The sequence below is a fragment of the Lampetra fluviatilis genome, chromosome 13 (genome assembly GCF_964198595.1).
Source record: "Lampetra fluviatilis chromosome 13, kcLamFluv1.1, whole genome shotgun sequence".
NCBI lineage: Eukaryota > Metazoa > Chordata > Hyperoartia > Petromyzontiformes > Petromyzontidae > Lampetra > Lampetra fluviatilis.
Window position 1 is genome coordinate 14,319,807 of NC_136287.1, and position 22,620 is coordinate 14,342,426.

At 47.2% G+C, this 22,620-nt stretch overlaps 1 protein-coding gene across 4 annotated transcripts in view; it reads left to right on the forward strand.

The window, feature by feature from the left end:
* The window catches only part of LOC144935571 (E3 ubiquitin-protein ligase NEDD4-like), a 99,533-nt gene that overhangs the window by 48,273 nt on the left and 28,640 nt on the right, over positions 1–22,620 (forward strand). For 2 of the 4 annotated variants that reach the window (XM_078862369.1, XM_078862370.1), the window contains exons 6-8: positions 20,775–20,825; positions 21,760–21,821; positions 22,425–22,524. In XM_078862369.1, the coding sequence (XP_078718495.1) occupies positions 20,775–20,825; positions 21,760–21,821; positions 22,425–22,524 (213 nt within the window). Of the gene's footprint in view, positions 1–1,542; positions 2,752–16,680; positions 16,809–20,774; positions 20,826–21,759; positions 21,822–22,424; positions 22,525–22,620 lie in introns of those variants that run through there. The other 2 variants (XM_078862368.1, XM_078862372.1) reach the window with 2 other exon arrangements.

Genomic DNA, 22,620 nt, shown 5'->3' on the forward strand with positions numbered 1-22,620 from the left:
GCGTGCAGAAGCATTTGCAGGGGGGGAAAAAAATACAACACCTGTTCTGCATTTGGTTTCACTTAAAATGATAGACTGGCCTCCGTTAAGGATGCTTTGTCTGCACCGAAAGCCGTTTTGGGAGTGTGCTTCGTTTTTAAAGTTCTGAAGTGGAATAAACTATAGGCTTAAAAGTACTGGACATTTCACGTAACAGAGGTGACATTTTCACGTTAAAGCTGCGGTGACCAGCGAATGCACTTTTAAAAAACATTTCTCACATAAAGCTCCAGCCGTAGTAGCTGTGGCAGAGCTTCGTGAGTTTTGTAACCCAATACCTAGCAGCCCCCTGCGACTACCCCCTCCCTCGCTGCCTTGAAATTAAACGTGAGTGTTGTTGGATTATGGGCCACGCCGAACTTTCTCGAAGCTTGCGCGCAACGTACCCTGAGCAGTCTTCTCCGAAACAAAGCCAGACTTGTTATTTCAACTTTGCGAAATCTCGAATGCACCTGATGTGCATTCTTCTTGTGCCAGATGCACGTTGGATTGATTAGCGCACGCGGCGGTGGCGGCAGCTTCCAGACTTAAAAATAGAACGGGCGCCCGGCGTATCATGGAAGCTGTTTGCGCAGAGCGCCGGGGCCGCAGTCACGTGACCGGCTTTCGCTCGCTCTGATTCACTGTTGCTGTTGGCCCCCGTCTAATTGCCCTTGCCCAATCGGGTAGGAAGGAATGCTGGACACATTGCCCCCCCCCCCTTTGCTATTTCTGCTATCTGAGATCGCAGACACTTAGGAGCTGCCTCGACGCTCGGTCGCTCTGCTGCTGCGCTAGAGCTGCCTGCGAGCCCAATGCGCGGTACGGCGCTCGCGTTTCTGCGACGGAACACGAGCGGTTTGCCTCGAGCGAGCCCCCCCCCCCGCCCTGCGTACACGCGCGTGCGGAAACGGTAGCCGTCTGGAAAACGCCACATTTCGGCGGACTCGAGTTGCGCAGGGGCGGACCTTGGCGGATTTTGCACGTGCGTACCGATGTGCGCGCGCACGAGTCGCGCGCTAACTTGAAGCCCGTGGAAGTGCGCGAAGAGACCCCGGATAGCGCGGCGGAATGGCCGACCGACTTCGTCTGCGCTTCGCGTCTGGACGCAGCCAAACGGACCCCACCCCCATGGCGCAGCCCAACCTCGCAGGTTGCGGTGAGATTTTCACGGGATTGTTCACGATTCCCAGGCACTGCGGGAGCGTGCTGATGACGGCCGATCCACCTGAGTATTCGCAGGAGGCCGACCTCTCCCCTTGCTCGACGTCGGAGCCGCCCCACCTGAAGCGAAGCTCGTCCATGTTCATTCCTCAGCTGTCCACGACCTGCAGCGAGCCGCGACGCAAGAAGAGCACCTCCATGCAGATTTCCCTGCAGTGCCGGTCGATCGACGAAGACGGCGCCGCCTCTCCGGACGGCGTCCACGGGAACGCTCCGCTTGTGGCGGACGCTCGAGAGGAGGCGCCTCCGGATGGAGCGCGCCGCCGCGTCCGGTCCTGCGACACCAAGTTCGGCCGGGCGTCCGTGAACGGCGAACACGTCGCCGCCAAGCCGCACGGCGTCCCCGCGGACGGCTTGATGTGCGGCGCCAAACAGAAACGAATTCCCCCGAGCGCCATTCTCAGCGCGAATGGGTGTAAACCGCGCGTCGAGAGGGCGGCCAGCACCTCTCCCTCGCAAGACCAACAACCAAACGGGGCTTCCATTCCGCAGGACTCTAGCTCCCTTCGCAGATGCTCGTCCTTGCTCATCTTTCCCCGGAGCCCGAGCGTTACACCGCCTCCCAGCCCCACGATGTCGGAGTCGCCGTCGCTGTCCCCGTCGCAACAGCAGCAGCAGCCGCAGCAGCGGCAGCAGCAGATCCAGCAGCACCAGGGCTCGGAGAACCTGTCGTTGTTGCCGCGCAGGGTCTTTCACCTGCCGCCCTTTCAGCTGCCTCCGACGCTGAGCCACATCGTGGAGCACCGGCAGGCCGAAATGTCTGCAAACGATGGAGCAGCTTCCACCGATGCGCTCGCCGAAGCGAGGGGCGGTTACGTGCGGTCAAAGCGCAGCTCCGTTGGGGGCGACGTGCACCGGATCAGGGTGCTGCCCATCCGCTGCCGGCCTAAGCCGGTGGACGCTGCGTCGACGACCTCCTCCTCCTCGTCGGCCACGTTACCCGTGCAGTGCCAGGCAAGGACCAAACCCGCACAGCAGCTGTGCCACGCCAAGGAGAGGACCGGTAGCCCCGGCAAGCAGTCGAGCTTTGTCGTGCAGCTCCAGAAACCGTCGGCGCCTGAGCGTGCCCCGCCGGAAAAGGAACCCGAGCGGGCTCGGGGAGGGAGCTGCGGGGATCGGTACGAGACTCTGGACGCCAGGCACGCGACGTACCCACGCATTCGCTTGCAGAGGAGCACGTCCGCCTGCCTGCCCTGCCGGGCTCCGCCCGCGGGCAGGAGGTTCGTGATCGAGGGCGGCGAGTGGAGCGGCGAGGGCACGAGCGCCGTGTGGGACGTGAGGAGGAGGGCCCGCGGGGATCACGAGCACCCCGACCTCCACAGGAGTTGCTCCCTGGAGGGCTACCCCGGCGGCCCCGCCGTGTTTCGGATTGAGCAGGACATGCGTGCCGGCTCGCCGCACCTGCGCATCCGACTGACGCGCAACGGAGAGGAGAGGGGTGCGTGCGAGCAGACGTGCCGAGACCCGTTTGATGAGATGATACTTTTGTCAACCCGAAATCGTGGCAAGGTGCGTGCTCTGTAAATTCGGACTCCTCTTGACACGGTGATTTTGATTTAAATGTCTATTGTCCCCCACGTCTGATGGTGGGCAGGGTGGTGCACATCACCGACATTACGTCCAGTGATTTCAATTCCACATTTTTTTGACGGAGGGCACTTTCTCCCCGCAGAACAACCACTACACTGGCAATATATTTATATTTTATATTGACCAATATCTTATTATCGGCTCAATGACCACTGAGAGCCCTCTGTCTATGATTTGGAAATTCCACGAAGAATATAAATTCCATATTGTTATGGAAGGGGCTTTCCTCTGTTGGAAAACCACTGTTGACATCACAAAGTGGTATTGTAATTTTGGTGACCCCTGTGGCAGCCTTGGACTTGTACGTCTCAATGACACACAGCCAAATCTAATCAGGTCAGATAATATTAATCCCGGTACTGTATTGTATGAAGCCTGTTTACATCGTGGACGCATGTATTTTAATTAGCAGCGTAGCATTCGTCAATTTGGTCTGCAGAAGCACCTGGAATTTGCTCATTATGAATCTCGAGCAGGGTTCTGCGACATGCCTGTCAATCCAGGGTCTCCTTACTCAAACAATGCCATGGAGCTCATCTCTGGTGGGGCCCTGGGCCCCTGGTGGACATTCCAAATTCACTGTGGTGGTGGGGTCCATTCGCTCCGTACAATAACTGCTGACAACATTCCACACAGCGATTGGTAATATTTTATCGATCCCAAAGGGATTTTTCTTGGACCCATTGATCCCCGGGATTATGAACTGAACTTTCTTTATTGAGAGTCAATTATTCTAACCACAGTCCCAACAAAGGTTACACAATGTATGTACATATAATATCTGCGTGTATTAGTAGGCTTCTAGAGAGAACTGTCTCAGTCAGTGGTGGTCCACCACTGACTGAGACAGCTCAGCTGTGTGGTTGAGTCACGAGAGAGCGTCAGGGTGGGGGTCACATTTATCAAACGAACAAACTTGAACGTTGTGCCAACAATTTAGCGAAAGTGTCCATGCAGGTCTCCTGTGAAGTCCCAAGCCCGTCAGCCTTCGGGGTAAAAATGAGAATCTGATTGATGCGGCTGCTGCTGCGGCTGCTGCGGCTGCTGCTGCTGCTGCTGTGTGATTGATGGGGATGTAAAAGATTTAGCGCGTCAACCGGCGGCCTGGCCACTACCACTGACAGCAGCGCCTTGGAATTCCAGAGCGTGAGCGAGAGCACGTGTGGCTCGTAAAGTGAAGAACACATTGTAGCCCGGGAGGTCCTTTTATTGGGATTTTAGGCTCCGCAATGGGAACACAAACATTATTTGTCGAGTCAATTCTGGGTTTTGGATTTTGAAAGTACTTTTACTCTTTTTATACAATTTTTATTTTTAGCGTAAATGTGTTTTTTTTTTTTAAGTCGGAGCCAAAGTTAATAATTTGCGTTTCCTCCACCTTAACAAAACAAAACTGCACGGTTCACGCGAGGCGGAGGCGGCCCCTGCGTTCGCGGTTGGTTCTACCTGAGGGCTTTGTAAATACGGCCAATGCTAAACTCACGACGCCAATTGGTTCTTGCCAACTTTTTCCGCCTTTTAATGTCCAGATTATTTTTATTTTACACTTTTAAAACCCAAGTGTTTTTTTTAGACAATATAGAAGCATCATATTGTTCAAATTCAAATGAATTGGCCCTTTTTGCCAGTATCAAGATATGGAGTGATACAAAAAAAATGGCTTTACCTTTTCTGGAAATGAATCCAGGAGGTGTGAAGATGTTTTGGCAGCCTTTGGTCTGCAGCACTATTTGTGTTTGCATGTTTTTATCACAAGTATCTGTGGTGAATGCAGACTTAATGCCTTGTAATAGGTGTTGTCTGTTTGGTGTTTGAACATCTTAACACCTCCTGTGCTTATGTCAGAAAGGGTAAAGCCTTTTTTGTATCATTCAATATTCAAAATCCTGATTGTGACATAAAAACTTAAACGTCCTACCTGTCAGACACATTTATTTGTCTTTTGGAGGCATGTTTACTTAAAGTAAAAAAGCGCTTGGTTGGTGTTGCATAATGCAGGTGAGTTTGTATCTCAAGGTACTTTATCCTGCAAGGGAAAGAACCCAGCTTCCGCTGACATCCTAACCCCAGGGTGGAGATGGAGCAATTCGTATGAATGCATGGGAGGCATGAGCAGGTGTTTTGTCTTCAGTGAGCTGGATAGTAGCACCAACACAACAACAACACATGCAGAAACCTCCGTGAGGTGTCCTGGTCTTCACTCTGCTCTGAGCATTTTGAAGAGCCTCCTCCAAAGTGATTGGTAGGAAGCAGGCCATTCGAGTGAAACACAGTGAGAATTCCTGCTGTGCCTCACCAGTGATGGCTTCTAATTAAAATTATTATTCCGCTTGATTACCCAGAAAAGGCTCACCGAGTCTTAACTTTTCTATAAGCAGGGTCTAGGGAAGTTTTGCAGCAGGAGGCCATGATGATGGCTGTGCGTTTCCCATGAAGTAATTTTGAGTAAATGAGCTAATTTGGACCATGATGCCGACACAAACATCTACTCTTCTTGGACTGACTTAGTGGGATCTTTAACGTCCACCTTAAAGCAGACGGTGCCATATTATCACAGTTAATGCACTTGCAGTATTAACCAGGGCGGCCTGCTGGTGTTGAACTGCGAACGCTGGGCCAGGACAGCGGGAGGGGGTCGCATTGCAGGCAATGCCAGGGCATGATCGTTGTGGTGAGGCCTAGCCAGTGGTTCTCAAACAATGAGAACTTTCATATTTTACTTTAACATGTCTTTGTATTACGTGAGACCTGGGTTCAAAACCCGTTGGTATGCAGAATGATTGTAACACATTCTTACATTTTAAATTGCGACGTAAAGAGCATTGGAAAAATCCATATTGGAATATCAGTTGATATGTGATAGTGGAGGGATTTATGTTGTTGACTGGCTAATGATTGGAATGGAGTCTGGCTTGGGGAGAGAGGGGTTTAGAGTGCCTTTGGAGGTTGTTGTTGTTGTTGGTCCACAAATGAAGCCGCACTGACAGGAGGCTTTTCTCCAGTGCAGGTGCAGATATGACTGGGAATGTTTTCGTGCTGTTTATTTTTAATCGCAGTAGTTGTCGCCCTTAGCAGCTTTTGAATGTTTGCAATAACATCGCTAACCTGCGGGTCACGTTTACCTCATGACTGGGCCAGATGTCTAATGAGGAAGTTGGCCACAACACGCACACACACAGACACGTCCACCATAGCTACCCACGGCAGTGAGTATGAGAGGACAAGAATGCCTTTTGTGCCGCTCTTGATTCTTCGAAGGGATGATGACGGCGGCACCTGGCGAAAGCGTCGTCGTCGTGTGGATTGCCATGGCAACGCACGTGCACGCGTGCGCCTGCCGCGTGGTAGAGGGGCGCTGGCGGCCACGGCATCGCGGAGAGAGCGGCGGCGGCGCCACCGCCGCTCGTGTCTCCCCGGCTATTTCTGGGGTGGGGGGGAGCGGCAGCCCCATCGGAGACCCGAGACGGAGGGCGGCGCGTTGACCGTTGGGTTCGTTCCTTCTCCTCTCTGGAGCCTGTGAAGCTGGCTTGGTGTCGGGCCAGGAGGGCCACGCTGGCGGAGCTTGGCAGAGCGTTTTCTTTTCCGAAATGGATGCCGGTGAAGTCTTAAGGGGATGGGGGGGCCCTCGGCTCTGTCTGCATTTGACCTTGGCCCAATCTGTCCGAGTCGTTCTGCCTAGTCGGTACACGCACCATACGTAGCAATAAAAAAAGGTGGTCGCTTGGATAATTAATTTCGTTGTTTTACTGTTTCGGGAGGATTTATCTCAAGGTAGCCTCTACGCATCTTGCTGATATTTAAAAATGGCACTGACCAGTGTGAGCAAGAAGTGTGGTGATATATCTTGCTTATTAATATTTTATTTCAAATTTAACCTTCTAGTATATTGGATCTAACCAAGCGGAATAATGTTTTAAAAATGACTTTTCCGAAACGGCACCCGAGTAATAACATGAGACAGCCCAGATTTATGAGAAAGTCCAGAAGATGTGTTTTATTGGAAAATGCAGTAATATATGATCAGGTATTACAGTGCATTTCCCCATTCTAAATATAAAAAAAATTCTCCCAGTGCATCTTAACACTGATGTATTTCAACGATGGTTGTGATTGAGTTTTGGCGATGCAGGGATTCTGTTTAAGTTCTATTTTTGCAGGAAGGTTTGCTACATATAGGGTTTATATCCAATTAAAAGCGTGTGATGGTATAGGATAGTGTGAAATGATGCTCCTTTAGCGTAGAGATCAGCGAGACGATTGTGACCTGCCTGTGTATAGTGCGAGTTTTCTCTTGGCACTCCATTTTCCTCCCACACAAACACTCCTAGGTGGCCAAATAATCCCAAGCTGGACCTTAACAACAAAGAAATGTGACGTTATTATACAATGTGTGTGCATTACATCTTTGCTAGTGCCACGATACTTTGGTATTGCATTCTTTGCTGGATTCCACAATCACCGCACAGTTTGCTTTGCAAATTCTGCACTGCATCCACGCGCTTTCAGAAGCGCTTCTGTGTCCGTCTGGAACGCTCTTCCTTCCGATATTAAGACGCCACTGGAGCTATGCACTTTTAAATCATCATCTAGGTTGAAAACTAATTTTTTTAGAACTGCTTTTTGTGTTTGGTTTGTTGTCTTTCCCCGCCACCTCCGATTTATCACACTTGGCTACGTATGGTGCGAAAGAAGTTCATCATGCATACATACTCGACTTCCAAGGTCCATTCGTACAGTATCCCACTATCTGGCTTTAGGCTTTGGTCTATGACCTCTGGGTTCCACTTTTTTGCCCATCTCTGTAGGCTGTCCTCCATCCCGCACACATGCCCTACCCATTAGAACCCATACTTGCTCCTCCCCATTGCATCCTGCGCTTGCTGATAACCGCAGTGCTTTCCGATCCAGGCAGCGGGCTCGGGTAGAGTGAGTGGATCACAAACGGAAGGTTGTGAGTTCAAATCCTGCCCGTGGCTTGACTCGTGAGAAAATCAACAAAATAACTGCTTTGTGTGTTTAGTGTGTCCTTCCCCAGCACCTCCTATTAGCACTTTTGGCTATGTACGGTGCGAAATAAGTTCGATATACTTAGATACGCACATTTGCTGCCACCATAATTCCCACCACTGGCTTTAAACGAGAGAAGTGCCACCTCAATGCTCGTTTTAGTAAGAACGAAAAAAAATGCCGACTTCTTTTTTTGCTTTGCCATTGCAATTGGGTTCCACTTTTCCGAGATGCTTTGTGCTATCCTGCCATTGGGCTGCTTACATTCTGCACATGAGCCTATTTTCCCGAGTTATTTTGAAGGTGAGTTTTCAAAGGTGCGGTTGAGCACGACCTGAGGCCGAGGAGCTTCCAGCTCGCTTGACACATGCTCTGGTGACTCAAAATTCGGTGTGTGATTTTGTTTACACATATGGCCACTGCAAAGCACCCGGTCTCAAATGTTTGTTACGTTTTACATGGTTGTAATCGCTACGCATTTATTTTGCAACATTTGATGCTGGCTCGTGATGGTGTGTACTTGTGGTCAATGTCACATGGTCTTTAACATGTACTTAACAGCTGGCGGTGTTATTTAGTGGCACCCTGCAAATGCCCGAGTGGTTCCAGGAATAAAATTGTCAACACTCTGCAGACTGAGTGGTGAGTGTCCCCACCATGAGGTCTGCCCCAGCTGCCTAACGATTAACATTTGTTTAATGAAGATGCAACACACAAACAGCCAATGTATCCCTTTATTTTGTAGCCAGCTATATTTACGCTCCGGCTGTATCCCACAGTTTGCCATGAGTTTGAACAGAGAATCCTAATATTGGCCACTGAGGGTTACGCGTTAAGTTTTTTTAAGTTTTGTTCACGAGGAAAAAAAAAGCCTCTAGCCTTTGAGTAATGTCACCGGAGTCGCTGCACTCCGGTGACGTTGAGACCCGAGCGATGCCCCCACGCTTTCGGTGGCGTCGCGAGAGTGAGGTCAGGAGAGGGCAGTGGCCGTGCCTTACGACGACGCCACGGCCTCCTCCTCCTCTCTCATTCACGAAGCTGCACACCACAGACGCACGTCCGACCGCGCGTGCGAGTGCCCAAACACATAGAGCTTGGCCGCGTATCTGTGAAACAGGATCCATTTTATTTTTTGGGATAAATTTTCCCTTAAGTGGCAGGCTTGGAAAATGTAGCTTTTCAAAATTCAAAGAGGCAAGTGTCCCATAAATAATCGCAGGCCATTTGTGAACGTCTCTGTACATGCCTTAGCTGTGCTTCTGAGCATACACAGGTGCTGCCTATGTTAATTGATGTTGGTTTGAGAAATTCCCGGTGGCTATGACCAGTGAATGGCTTTGGCTCGTGGTAGTACATGCGTTTTTTGTTAGTTAAAAAAAATCTGTCGCGTGGACTACGGTGAATGTATCTGAATGTTTGTTCAAGCGTGTCGTTTCTCTTGCATGTTTTTTGTACTCTACTTACACACCTACACAGCATTTGAAAACCAAAAAAATATCCATTTCACGCATTAAATTTAGCCCTTTCCCTCCTGGGAATTGTTGTGCCCCCCCCCCCCCCCCGGCAGCTCAATTACTATCGCCTGCGTATTCTCAGATGTGTGCTTTTAACCTAACGGTCTTTTTTTTCTTTTCCGATGTGCACTTACAATACGTTGAAGTTGTAGTCGGGCCGCTGTGCAGGTGACCTCATGGGTGCCCAAATCTTTGTCCAGCGCATTGGTTGACGATGTTCCTCAATGATTGATCTCAACCTCAACCCCCCCAACCCCCTCAAATCAAAAGCTCATAAAACCTTACAGTGTTTGTTGAAATCAAGTTGGAGATAATGTATTGACACCACCTTGGACATTCGCATTGATCGGATCCTGATAGGTTTCAGAGTCATTAAAATGGTTTTAATTCTCTGCTGAAAATGAAGCAAGAGATTGGCTCTCGTGAGGTTTTCCCATGAGCACATGCGAGGCTTTAAAGCAGAATTTTAAATCGCATCCTTGTAAATTGCAGGTTATTTAATCAACACCAATTGCATAATGAATGCTATGCCGATATACCACAGTCATGTATTATACATTCACAGCTTTGCTTCATACAAAAGTGTCTTAATGTTGCACGGAGATCACTAATATTGGTTTCATTTTGACGTCGGTGCAGTTACCGCGTCGTTTAGAGGCAGGGTTATCGTTTATCGTTTTAAGGATTGCTTTAAAATTCTATTAAAAGGGCGGCACGCTAACTGAAACTAACGGTGCTGCATATAGAGCAGCAGATTTAAAAGGAGTTGAATTTCTGCGTCCAATTACGCTTCGTACGGAGACCTGTTCATCACGGCTCGCTATTGACTGGTCCCTGTGCAATGCTCGAACGGCATGAGCTGCTTTGCATTTTTGGTGAGATTGGATTTGCTTGCATTGTTTAGGAGTATTTTTTAAGTACTGAAGAGTGAAAATAATGTGTACGTGTGTGGAGACAGCGTTTCGGGAAGCAGCGGCGCTCTGGTTCACACGCTGCGCTATAAACCCGCTGGTCTCACTTAATTTCCCGGCCACAGCTAAAATGAGTGGAAAGTGATATGTGAGCTTACCATTACTGTATTGACTGACCAGCGTGGTGAAGTATGCTAATACAACCCCCCATGCCTGCCAAGGTATGGGAAGACTTTCATCCCACAGTGAATTGACATTCTCTAAATTATCATATTAATATACTTTCTTGCAATTGTAAGCAATGTAATAATGCCTAATTCAAGCACAGTGCTTCATGCCATTAATTAAAATAAAATTTCACAACGTATATTACATGTAATATGAATTCAAACAGCGAGGACTGGCTTTTTAGCTGTACCTTAACTTGTTTAACATAATGGGTTCATTGCCAAATATATTTTTACATTGTGGCTGAGATGAAGTAGAGATCACAATGCAATGGCCTACAAGGAGATACAGGATAAAGCCATATGCTCAATATTATTTCACTTTGTAAAATTCTATCATTTTGTCTGGTGGGAAAGGTACCGTGTGTGTGTGTGTTGTATCGGTGTTGCTGGGGGGACCACTGCTAACCTCTCTGGGCCTCAGTGTCCCGCTGGGCGCTGGGCCTTAGACCCAGCGAGGAGCCTGAACCCAGCCACCACCACATTTGCTGCAGCCATTCCCTGCAGCTGCATTGCTGCAGGGAACTTCGCGGGGTCTCGCTTATTTATTCTGCTTCGGTTCCATTTCAATGAAGCCAATTGTACCGAGCGGGACATTTTTCAGGCAAAATATATTAGCTCATTTTGAAAAAACTAAACGCATTTCGTAATAGCCATGTTCATTATGGCCCAGTTCCACGGTGTGCTGCGGTTTATAACAATATATCACCGCAATGCTTCCCTGCTCAAGCCATACAGGACCGATAGCCCAGAGTCTGTGTGGGAACTTCCACATTCCAATGGTGTAGGTGTTTCTACCTCTGATGGAAAGCAAATATTCAGTTGCATCCTTAATTTATCGATTTTCTGCTAAATGTTTTGGTTACGATTGTGATTAATGCAAGGTACAATTTGAACTTAACGAGATTTGTTACTTTATAAAAGCCATATTTATTTTATAGATCTCCTGCAAATGAAAAATAAGTGCCTGGGCAACAGCCACATTCTATTCATGTTCATATGAAATAAGAATGGATCTTGTTTGGGAACACAGCTCAAAACACGTAATAAACAGGCGCGGGTCTGTCCCATCTCCAAGATAAAGTACACACAAGTCCATAAAGCAGTGGGTGTTCCGAGTCGATATTTTCCAGCAGTATATTTTGTTTCTGTAAATGTGTCTGCTTTAAGATTTTTTATCCTAAATCTGCTTATAGCTGCAGAGTGAGGGCCGGGTTACGTAATCCGCTGGGGACTCAAACACAGCGGGATTACTTTCCAGCATTTGCTCCATGACGTGTGTCATGCTGTCCTTCATAGGTGCTCGTGAAGATCACTTGCCCCAAAAGTCTCTTCTAGGCTATACGGGGGGAGACCTTTGTATTTGTAGAGACAAGAAGCATTGTAATAGTTCGCTGGATTTGAGTGGAGAGAGTGACAATGATTTGCGGTTCACATACTCGATCGTTTTATTTCTTTTGAAACCGTGAGTGAGGCATGCATCTCACAGGTGAATGCATATACCACACGGTTCATGTGCAGCATTACGTAAGTTTATCTTCAAAGAGCAGCATGTGTTCAAGGTCCCCTTTCCACATGTTTGGTTACTTAAGCTACCTTCAGCCATTTGGACAGCCAAGTTGCACATGCTTACATATGTATAGAGGATAGTGGTGGATTTCTCGCCATATTCATGTTTTGAATATTTCCTCTGTTTCAGGAAACATTTGTCTTAATAAAATGAGGTCTTACTTAAACATTTATTAAATCTAGCCATGCAGGGATCCTATTAAGTTAATGTGACATATATTATGTATATGCATTTTTAAGGTAGTTAATGTTTAATTCCAAAATGAATGATCTCCTGTTATAATGTCATTCTCATTATTGTGCTTAATTACCTGGCAAGAGTCGATTAAGCACACAAGAAGTTCCTTCTCAACGAACACGAGGAAGACGTTTCATCGTTTACGTGCGAGGCTCCAACCGATACAAATATACTCATCAGGTTGTACATTTTGCTATCGTAGGAAAGTTTCAATAAATAATTAACGAGCGGTTTTACTTCGGAAACCAATATAACCCCGCACAGAACGCCACTGGAGACTACGCACTGCTCATACGCGTCGTGTGGTTCACGTTGATTATCTCCTTTTGCTGCCAGTTCACAATCAATTCTATCCTGCCATGTGATGTTTAAAATCCGTGCTATAAGAATACTGTAGTACCATGATGTACGATAATTAATAAAATAATAGTTGGTACCATAATTTATCACAATTTTGTTGTCTTGGACCACCGAATGACCTGGTAAAAATGTTGTCGCAAGACCCTCCACCGCGTGACATCGCCAAACAAAATAAATCGTCGCGCGTGCCACACGGACGTTTAATCCGCCAGTCGTTAATGTTTCAGCGCGGCAGTAAGTTAAAGAGAAATTCTCACAACCAGATTTAGCGGCCAGATTTGACTTTTCATCTGAAACTACATCAAGCATCTTAATGAAGATCTACGTGTTAACATGATGTGCTAACTTGGTAAACGAAGTAAAACAAATTACCGATGCAGGCTAAAATACTGTGAATTTTCGAAACATCGAACGTAAAGGAATGCCTATTTTACTCCAAATGAAGAGGGAATGCCGTGAAATGCATGCCCAGGGGGTGCTGTTGCACCTTGATCGCCTGTCCCGTCTCCATGATACCACGTTTGTTGTGCTGCGTTTATCCTGGTTTGGCCCAATCAGTTTGGTCTCCATGGGCAGCACTGCACCAACGCCCTTTCGTTTCTCCACCCCAAGGTCTAGAAACTGACCCAGGCAATGCACACTTATTCCCGGCAGGAAGCCAGGCAAAGGTCAGGGAGGTGGATGGTAGGAAAGTGGATAAGCCCAATGCTTTTCGTAAACAATCCATTCAGAATTTTGATATTTTTTAAACGTGGTCTCCGATATCATTAAAGTAACACGTGGATAATGTAGAGACACCACAACTCCACACTTGCGAGTGATTTGACTGAACTCGGGGCAGGAGCCCCGTACAATCCACAGAGAGACGAGCAAAGACGGTGGCCGTGAACTCCCCGTGAGCCTGGTGGCAGTGTTGTTCCGAAATGGCTTACGGCGACGGTAGCTCATGGGAATTGTTTCGCAGGTCGTAAGGTGATGGGTGTGAGTTACTCTGCTCCTAAAGCCATCACTGTGAGGACACTGTGAAGACGCTCCAAACCAAAGTGAGCTTTGTAATTGCAAACCCTTTTCTGCAAGGTTTACTGGTGCTGGCGGCACGCTAGCCGGGCCACCGTCGGGGTCAGCTCGCCACTCAGGAAACGCAGTGAAAGGGGTTCATTAGTTTGAATTCCACCTCTGTTACGGAACACTGCCTGGCATTATTTAAAGCATGTTAGCTGTAAGCGAAAAAAATCGCAAGGTTAGTCATTTTTTCATAGCATTACCCATATTCGACAAAATGTTTATAAATGCACGCCATATTTAAAAAAAAATGATACGCTGACGAAACTCATATTATCCATGCGGTTACAGGGGAGGACCAATGTTACAGATCCTATCATCCGCGAGGTTAGTCGCCATTGTTACTCAACCCCCACGGGGCAAAGAATTGTGGGTACACTGGGTATTATTGGACGAATTTGCCGCACGACTCTCCATATCCGCGAAATGAGCGCGTGGTAATTCAGGGTATTTAAAGCACAACGACTTAGCGTGCGAGCGCAAACCGCCACATGGCAGTGACTGGCACGCACAACGCTTGACCGTGATATCCATTGCCCCAACATCGGCTTTGCATTGCGATGCATTGCCTGGAATGTGGAGCACTGTGGAGAATAATAAGGAAAACGCGATCAACTAGCCGCACCGTTTGGGAAGCCGCTTAAACAGAGTGCGCCGAACGAGGGTTAAGAAAGGTCCACGCTCCTAATTAAATCTGCTGTTTCCATGTCTGTTTACAGAGAACACACTCTATTCTTAGGCTGCTATTTCTGGTGGCAGAAAAAGCAGCCGCCACTGTCCGGCCGCATAGCGCGGCGCTTCCAAACGACGCCGGCGGAGCCCCTGGCTTCCGCCGAGCGCCTCTCGAGAGCGCCTGTGCCTCCAGAGAGGTCGAGCTGCTCGCTCACAGCCGCGGCTTGGCCTCTGCCTCGAGTGGCACGGAGAACGCTGCTGCTCCCCGTGTGGCAAACTCCACAATGCAGGAGTTGCCCGGTGGTCGCCGGTGCGGCGAGGAATGACTCGTTGGTGAAACTTTGAGACTATGCGAGAGGCGCGCTGTGCGCTCTCACGCGCATTATTCTGCGTCTCGTTGACCCACTTAATTCAAACCCCTTGCCAGTGTTTTTCACCTGACTCCCATAATTCCTCCCATTTGTTATATAACTAATGTCCAGCACGTGAGCCGGCTTATTGTTATTTAGAGTCTTTTGAGCTCTTCATCAAGTTAATTATTTCCACTCCTCTATCTCCTTGGTGGTATTTGTTTTTCCCCAAGGGGGGGGGGGGGACCCCACTGCGCCACGCACGCCTCCGCTGTGGTGTGCAGTGGTTGACACCCCACTGGACTTGCAATCCGGAGGTCGCCGGCGATTCGATTCCATCTCCCGGTGTAGCTGTTGATATTGAGGGGCAAGTTTCTTCAATCCCCCCCCCCCCACACCTGCACACCGCCTCTCTCCACCCACGGTATAAATTGGTTCGCCGGAGTTAGTTGATCAGCAGATCGTGTGTGATGGGGTCAAGTGTGCGTACTCGCACCTGTTCCAAGATGCGTGGCCTTTGTCGAAGGGTAGAGTAAATGCTCTCTGGAGGTGTTGTTAAATCAGCATTGTACATATTTATATTTACGCGATCTAACGCAAAAAACTTTTATTATGGATAATGTTGGTCCCCAAAGCCTGCTACCTGTTAGACTGACCATGTGGAGGGGCTCCCCGGAGCTCCCTCCAGTGGAGGCCCAGACACCGGTTGTGGCAAGACATTGCAGGGCTATGCCTTTTAATTCTCTCATGTAAAGTGCAGGTATTCTTTTTTAATGTGCCCTTGAGTGTTGCTGTTAAGCAATGCAACAATTATATAATCGCCACCAGTGCGGTGATGGAACACACCTGTATGCCGTGAGCGCTGGTGATCCACACACAGATGTTTGCGAAACTCCCTTCGAGTGGGTGTCGCCACGAGAATGCGGTAGAACAAATGTGTGGACTCAAATTGTTTCCTCTGTATGGGATAGAGTGTTGCCCCCTCTCATGTGTGAGTTTGCTCTGAATTGTGAAGACTTGCATTCGTGGGCCGATAACAACCTTACATATGTAGAGAACTGCAGAGCTTGGGAAAATGTTGGTGCCGGCCGTCCTGGCGCTGCTTTCCCACCGGTGATTGTTTGCGCCTCTGCGTCGTTCCTTTCTTCGGGAGCGAGTGAATACTGCGCGTTGCGTGACGGTTGAAATTATGATTATTGTTGTCATGAAAACAACCCTCTCGGACAAACACGGTCCTGTTTGCAAGGTTGGCCTCGGTTGCATCACACTTTATTTGACAGCGCGTCAAATCAAGTGGAAGCGGAAAACCATTCATTGTGACAGTATCATATTGAAGCAAAGGGGGAAACATTGCAGTTTACCTTCTTGCGGACAGTGCAGCTCACAATGAAATAACAATCTGGATCATGCGGAGCTTAATAACAATAAACTCCACCTTTTGCGTGCTGATTTAGACACCCTCTTTATATATGCAATGCAATTCAAATGATCTTCCAGGTAAATGAGGAGTGTGCAACAGGTTAATTGAGCTGGCCGAAATGAACATTCAAGAAAATGAAACTGAGCAGCTGGAGTAGTTTGAGTCTTGTATATAAATGCATTAAATCAGAGCTTCATTCAGCAAGCGTGTATGCTGCTTGAGTACACTTTTGCATACCGCATATGCTTCTCTTTGTGTTAATATTTGAATGAAAGATGTCAATGAGTGTCATTAATTCAAGGAAAAAGATGCTGGGAACATGCAAATGAGGCTCTGGAATTTATCTTAAATTTCGTCCGTAAATTGTGGACATTGGATTTGTGGATCGCCTCCGTGATACAACCCTGCCGCGTGCACTGCTGCTGTTGGCGGGCACGCTGCTGCCACACACACCACGTGGCGTTGTATGAGAGGGGTGTGGTGTTTTGATAAGCAGCGCTGCGTCCGTGAGCGAGCACTCTGCCGTGAGCTCAGAAGGGACCAGTCGCGTGTTGCCGTCTGTCTGTCTGGCTGGCTGCCTCCGCACCTCTGTGTCGAGATGTTCTTTCTATCCAGTTTCTCCAGCGCTGCTTTAACCACATCCAGGGTGAGTGGCAACAATACTCTCATAGTATGTGCGTCTTATCAAATGTACGTTTCATTTTGATGTTAATATTTTAATTGCATAGATTGTTTATGTCCCGATATATACAAATGGACTTGTTACCTGCATATTAAGTATCGACAGTGATACAAGAGATATAAATATTTGTAGCAATTCATGAATTTCATCGTGGTCGGTTCACTTTAATTGTTTAATTTGCCTTTTTTAGTGCATTGTTATTCCATTCGCACATCAAATATGTATGATCTTGCATACCAATATTTAATTTAATCGAATCTGCTCTAGTGTAATTAATAAAGATGTAACACTTTTAAACTAATGTTTAAAATTGCAACAGCAATATTTTACACCTTTGTCAATCCGCTGCTGGATGAAGGCTTCCCCCCCCCCCCCCCGTGGTGGTTATATGGCCACTCTCCACACGATGGTTCATGCGGGTCGGTGAAGCGGGGGTCTGAACCAGGACTGGTGCAGGTGTCACTCGCCACTGATGTTAGCCGTGGGCTCAGAGTATCGCTCGGGTCGCCGGGTTCGTGACGGAGTGTGCTGCACATGCCCCCCTGTTTCTTCCAACATTATTTGTGATTTATATTAAGAACTTGCCAGCACTCCAATGAAAAAAAAACATTATATGTTGTTATTACAAGCTACTTGTGTTCCTAGTGTTTCTTCTGTTATGTTAGTTGGGGTGAGTTTTCTAAGGTTGTGTTTTGTGTGTTAAATCAAGTGGCTCTGATTGTGTACTATGGTCGATGATCCACATGTATTTATCCAGGCAGGAGAATTGGGGCTCTGTTTAATTCCATTTCAGAATCTGTCGGACCATCTATTGAGTGTAATTTTAACACGATTTCGTAAGTAGAATGAGTGTTGGTATGCATCTAATTGTATGACCTCAAACTAGCAATTGAGGTCATGCAGTCTATACAATATCAAGATAAATTTCAACCATTGTATGGCTAAAACACGTTCTTCATGAGCAGCGATTTCTATTTGCAGAAAAATGTAACTCTTCATCCGTTGACCTGCGATGATAATCTGCAAGCACTGCCCACGCCCTTTCTAAATTGGCTGCCACTGGCACGGTTTTCACGTCTGTTGAGCGGCGCTCTCTTTCATGAATCCTTTGTAACATGATGAGAGCGGCAGCACGGGATGTCGGCTCACAACATGCTTTGTATTGCCACCCTGTGTGTGGAGGCATGGCTTGCCTCAATAGCTGCACCCTTAGTGGCCTAATGCTGTTTGCTGTGTACAAAAACAATACCAAATCCCTTTTGAAACTACGAGCAACTCTATCCGAAAACAAGATGGTACAAGAAAAACAACCCCAAAGGAGGGAACGCCTGAGATTAGCTCGCATATGAGCAGGAGATGCCGTCGGTAGTAATGTGGGAATGCTTGAATCCAGCAGGAGCTAAAACGTGTCCATCACTGATCGTGGTTAGCAGTTGAGTTTGTAGAACAATGACTTTTGACAAGCTGGTACTGATTTTATACGTTATTTCGCAAATTGGGCCTATGCATTAATTGATGTGAATTTAGACATCTTCGAGCATTTGGTAACGGACACAAATACATTTCAGAGAAGCTGCTGATGATGTCTGTTTGTTCCTGTCCTTGAGTGTTTCTCATCTTGGCATAGGAAATTGGGGTTATTTTTCTAATTCTTAATGTAAACTTGCTTTGAAGCATCTGATATTAATTGGTTGGAATTGGCAACCCTTGTTGGCACTCGTACCGCCATCGCCTGCTGCTCGCATTCGGAGCGTTATTAAACGAGGCGATAGGAAGGCGCTGTGAAGGTAGACATTGTGCGTGCCACACAAGCACTGTGTGAGATCTTGCCTCCGCTATCCAGAAAAAAGCAACATTCGCACACACAGGCTTGACAGCCAGCAACAGCAGTGCCATTCCTGCCGCACGTTCGTTCGCACTGGGGTACTTTTCAATGACGCCTTGACAACTCGTTGTGACGGTGCTCGTGTTACCGCTGTTGAGATCCCGAGGCGGTGGTCTCGAGCCTGGTCACCGGCAATGATTCGAAGGTTCTATTGACAACAACATGGTGGGTTCTCACTTAAGTAGCGTATCGAGGGCTTTTCAGGGTAAACATTGCATTTAATTTGTGTGCTTGGTGGGGCAAATAATGTCAAAGCTTCCGTGAAACCGAGTGGTTTGCTTTGCAACCTGACCATCGCAGTGAACCTGAAGAAGCTTGATTATCTAAAACGTTAGTCACCATATATATTTCCATTTTAAGACTGATGTTATTCATGAGGTTTGTCGAAGCTGTATTGCAGTCACGAAAGCTTCAAATCAAGACTGTATTGGTTTGTGCACTGCGCACGGCTTTGCGTTTTTATCCTTGCTATTCAAGTGGGGGAGAACACTGTCCAGTGCCGCATGCCAGCCGTGCATTTCTTACCGAGCCAATATCTTTGAATTCGCATCGGGCTGCGTGTCAACAATTTGTCAAAGCAACCAATTCTGCATCGCCTACAACGTTTCACCCAGTTGCTATTTTTGGCTTATTCTGTCGGGGGTATTTTCCATTTAAGCAGTTAATATCAGCGAGACAATCCGTTTTATTTCATGAAAATATTGTGGTAACTCGGTTACAAAGCAATATGTTCGAGTGGTCTTCACACGAGCTCGTGTATGGCACACGGTGGAAGTTTTATTATTATTTAAATGTATTATGAAGGAAAATCGATGTGTGAATTGATAAATGTGTTGAGCAGGCCAGCCCGAGGACACATTTGGCCCCTGGTTATCCGTTACCGTTGCACTCCCCGCACCGAATGTTTCCATTAAGGTCTCTGAAGTTGAACGTGATATCTGGCGCCTATAAATAAATGTACGACTTGTAGCTTTAAACTGAAAAATATGACACCTTGGTCTTCACGGCACAGTCGTGCACTTGCAGAAGCTTTCATTGCCGAGTGCCTGGCTCCGTGTGACTTCTATTCTGCAAGCTGAGAAACAAATCTTTCTCCAGCTGTTGCACACACACTAGGATGTAAAAACATGGTGTAAAGTGTAGCCCTGTTATTTAGTTCACCCATTAATTACGTAGACTAACAAATCTCGTCACTACATGTCTTACAAATTCAGTGTTTTTCCTTTACTGAGTGTTGTTGCTCAAGTCACGTGGGGTTGTCTCGCTGTAAAAAGTGACGTTCATTTCACATCTGGGGTTTTCCTCCTCGAATCGGTAGGACGGCCCTCAGCTGACCTGCACAGGCATTTGAATGATAATTTCCAGGTGGTTGATCTTCGGTTGGAACGTGTTTGATGTTCCGAGTTTTCTGTGAACGAAACAAAACAATTGCAGCATTTCTTTTGACCCTCATTGGTGCAGTGGAGGGTGTCTCTGGAGACTTTTTCCAAACGAGATGTTCGGTCGCAAGGGATTCTCCAGGCGAACTGTATTTTAATAATAATAAGAAGAAGAAAAAACAATTTTCAACTTTTTCAGGATGATCACAAGAGACATTTCGTTCTTGTTCGTTAAATAACTCGAGGGAAGAAGAGCCTTGGTGTCATATTTATTCTCTCTTTTGTAAGGTACTGTGAATGGCAGCAGTGGTACGGTGTTTTGGTCTGTGTTTGTAACTGCACGACTTCCATCCCAGTCCCAAGGTCAATATTAATGAACTAATTAAAGCACAGTTTTTTCCCCATTACTGAGTATTTTATTTTCTATTCACCTTGGAAAAAAGCATTCCACGTTTAATAATTTAATATTCATTAAGTGCTAGCTATGTCCTTTGCACAATGTAAAATATTTTCTGCAAAGGTTATTTGATGCTGTACCCTGAGTGTCTTGTGAATTAAATAGTGCAGTACATGTGATAACTCTGGCGGTGATTAAAAATGTTACGTCTCAACTGATATTAATTATTGCTTAACTCGCATGTGACGTTGCTTGGTTGTTTGTTTCAGACGAGAGATGACTTCCTGGGCCAGGTGGATGTCCCGCTCGGCCACCTCCCGGTATTTAGCGCTGCATGCACTGCAATCGGAGGGTGACTTTCCGTTCGTGGTCAGCTGCCAATTTAGCAATCGATGCTCGCCTCTTTCTCATCGGAGCCGTTGTCTTTTCCACGCGTGTTACGAGTCCCTCGAAGCAAACCCAATACGTGTAGCGCAGCACTGCAGAGGCGTACACTTGGAGGCGGAGTGGCGGTGCAGTGGTTGGCGCAGTGAGCTAAGAACCCAGCAACCGAATAAAATTCTCAGCCGTGGATAGCGTGAGTGGCAAGGGCTGTCTGAACCGGTCCTACGATTTACCAACCCACACTGGCCAATGTAGTGAAGTACAGTCACACGTCGGGATGGAGAGGCCTTCATCCAGTAGTGAGTTGACAAAGCCGTTTAATGATTAATATGCCTTGTCACGGTTATCGCATCCATCTTTCACCGTGTATCATCAATGTCTGCTGTGCGTGGCACATAGGTTAATGCTTAGCATGCAATCTACAAAAATAATTCCATGCAGTTGGCCAAACAACCCAATATAGGGCCACAGAGCTTGGGCAACTATTGGCACCAGTTCTCGCTGCCTTTCCGCTTGTCCGTGCTGTCAGCAGAGATGAGCACCTTCCAAACACCGGTGCCATTTAACTAATTGCGTGGGCTGTGGAAAGCGATTGGCACCATTAACCATAGCCAGTTCTCTCTTGTGCACAACACGAGTGATAACAGCCGCTGAGGTATTCAGGGTCCTTTTCAAAGTTATCTCTGGCCAATTTCAGATAGCATCAATTGAGAAATATGCTCTTGCTGTTGCCCGATACAATTCAGACATCACTAACAAGCTGCATGCTTGCTATGCCACGCAAAGCAAAGTTTTTTTTTGAGAAATTGACCGTATTGTGTTTGCACGGAGCTTAACTAAGGTAAAGCTGCGTTCGTTTTTTTGTTGCAGACTGAGGACCCCACCAGGGAGAGACCGTACACCTTCAAGGACTTCCTGTTGCGGCCACGGAGGTAACATCCCCACTTTAAAAAAAACATTTGAAGTGAAAATGGAATGTTTGTTTGGTCCACAACGCTCTCACGTGCAAATTATGTATATGGGTCGTTTCCACTTTCCGTTACAAAGAATTAATATTGTTATATTTGAGTTTTTTTTATTTAATCTCGAATTGTAACCCAATTGTGTAATTTGGCGTCATGTCTTTAGGATAAATACATTTATATTCAGAATTCAGAAAGCAGTGATGGAACAATAGGTTAGGACATTTCCCCAGAATGATGGTGTACAACTACTTATGGGTTTAATAATCACAGGTGGCCGATGCGTGGATCAATCATCCAGACTCGCGACGGTGTCCGCTCATTGCTCAGCAATGAGCAGTAGCTGCTTGAGCCACTCTGCCACTTCCAATTTGCAGTAAAAAAACTCGACCCTTTCCGCTGGGCCCTAATCTGCCGTGTGCGAGCAAACGGCGACCTCCTGCACATGCGCAGGAAGCAATGCTCTTTGTGGACGCGCAAGGTCCGATGCACATCCCCTCATAACGCGTTGATAATTATTTAACGCTTCACGTGTTCTGTGTGGGTTGTTTATTTTCCCCCGTGTAACTGCAGTCATAAATCCCGGGTGAAGGGCTACCTGAGGCTCAAGATGGCCTACTTGCCCCAGAATGGCATAAACGAGGAGACCCCCGAGCAGACTGAAGAATCGGAGGTAATCCGTCACCTCTGTGCGAGTGTGGGTTGTGACGTTTGACCGTGAGATGTTAACCGTCTCGTACGTGGGCCCTTGGCCGTCATTTGTTATGCA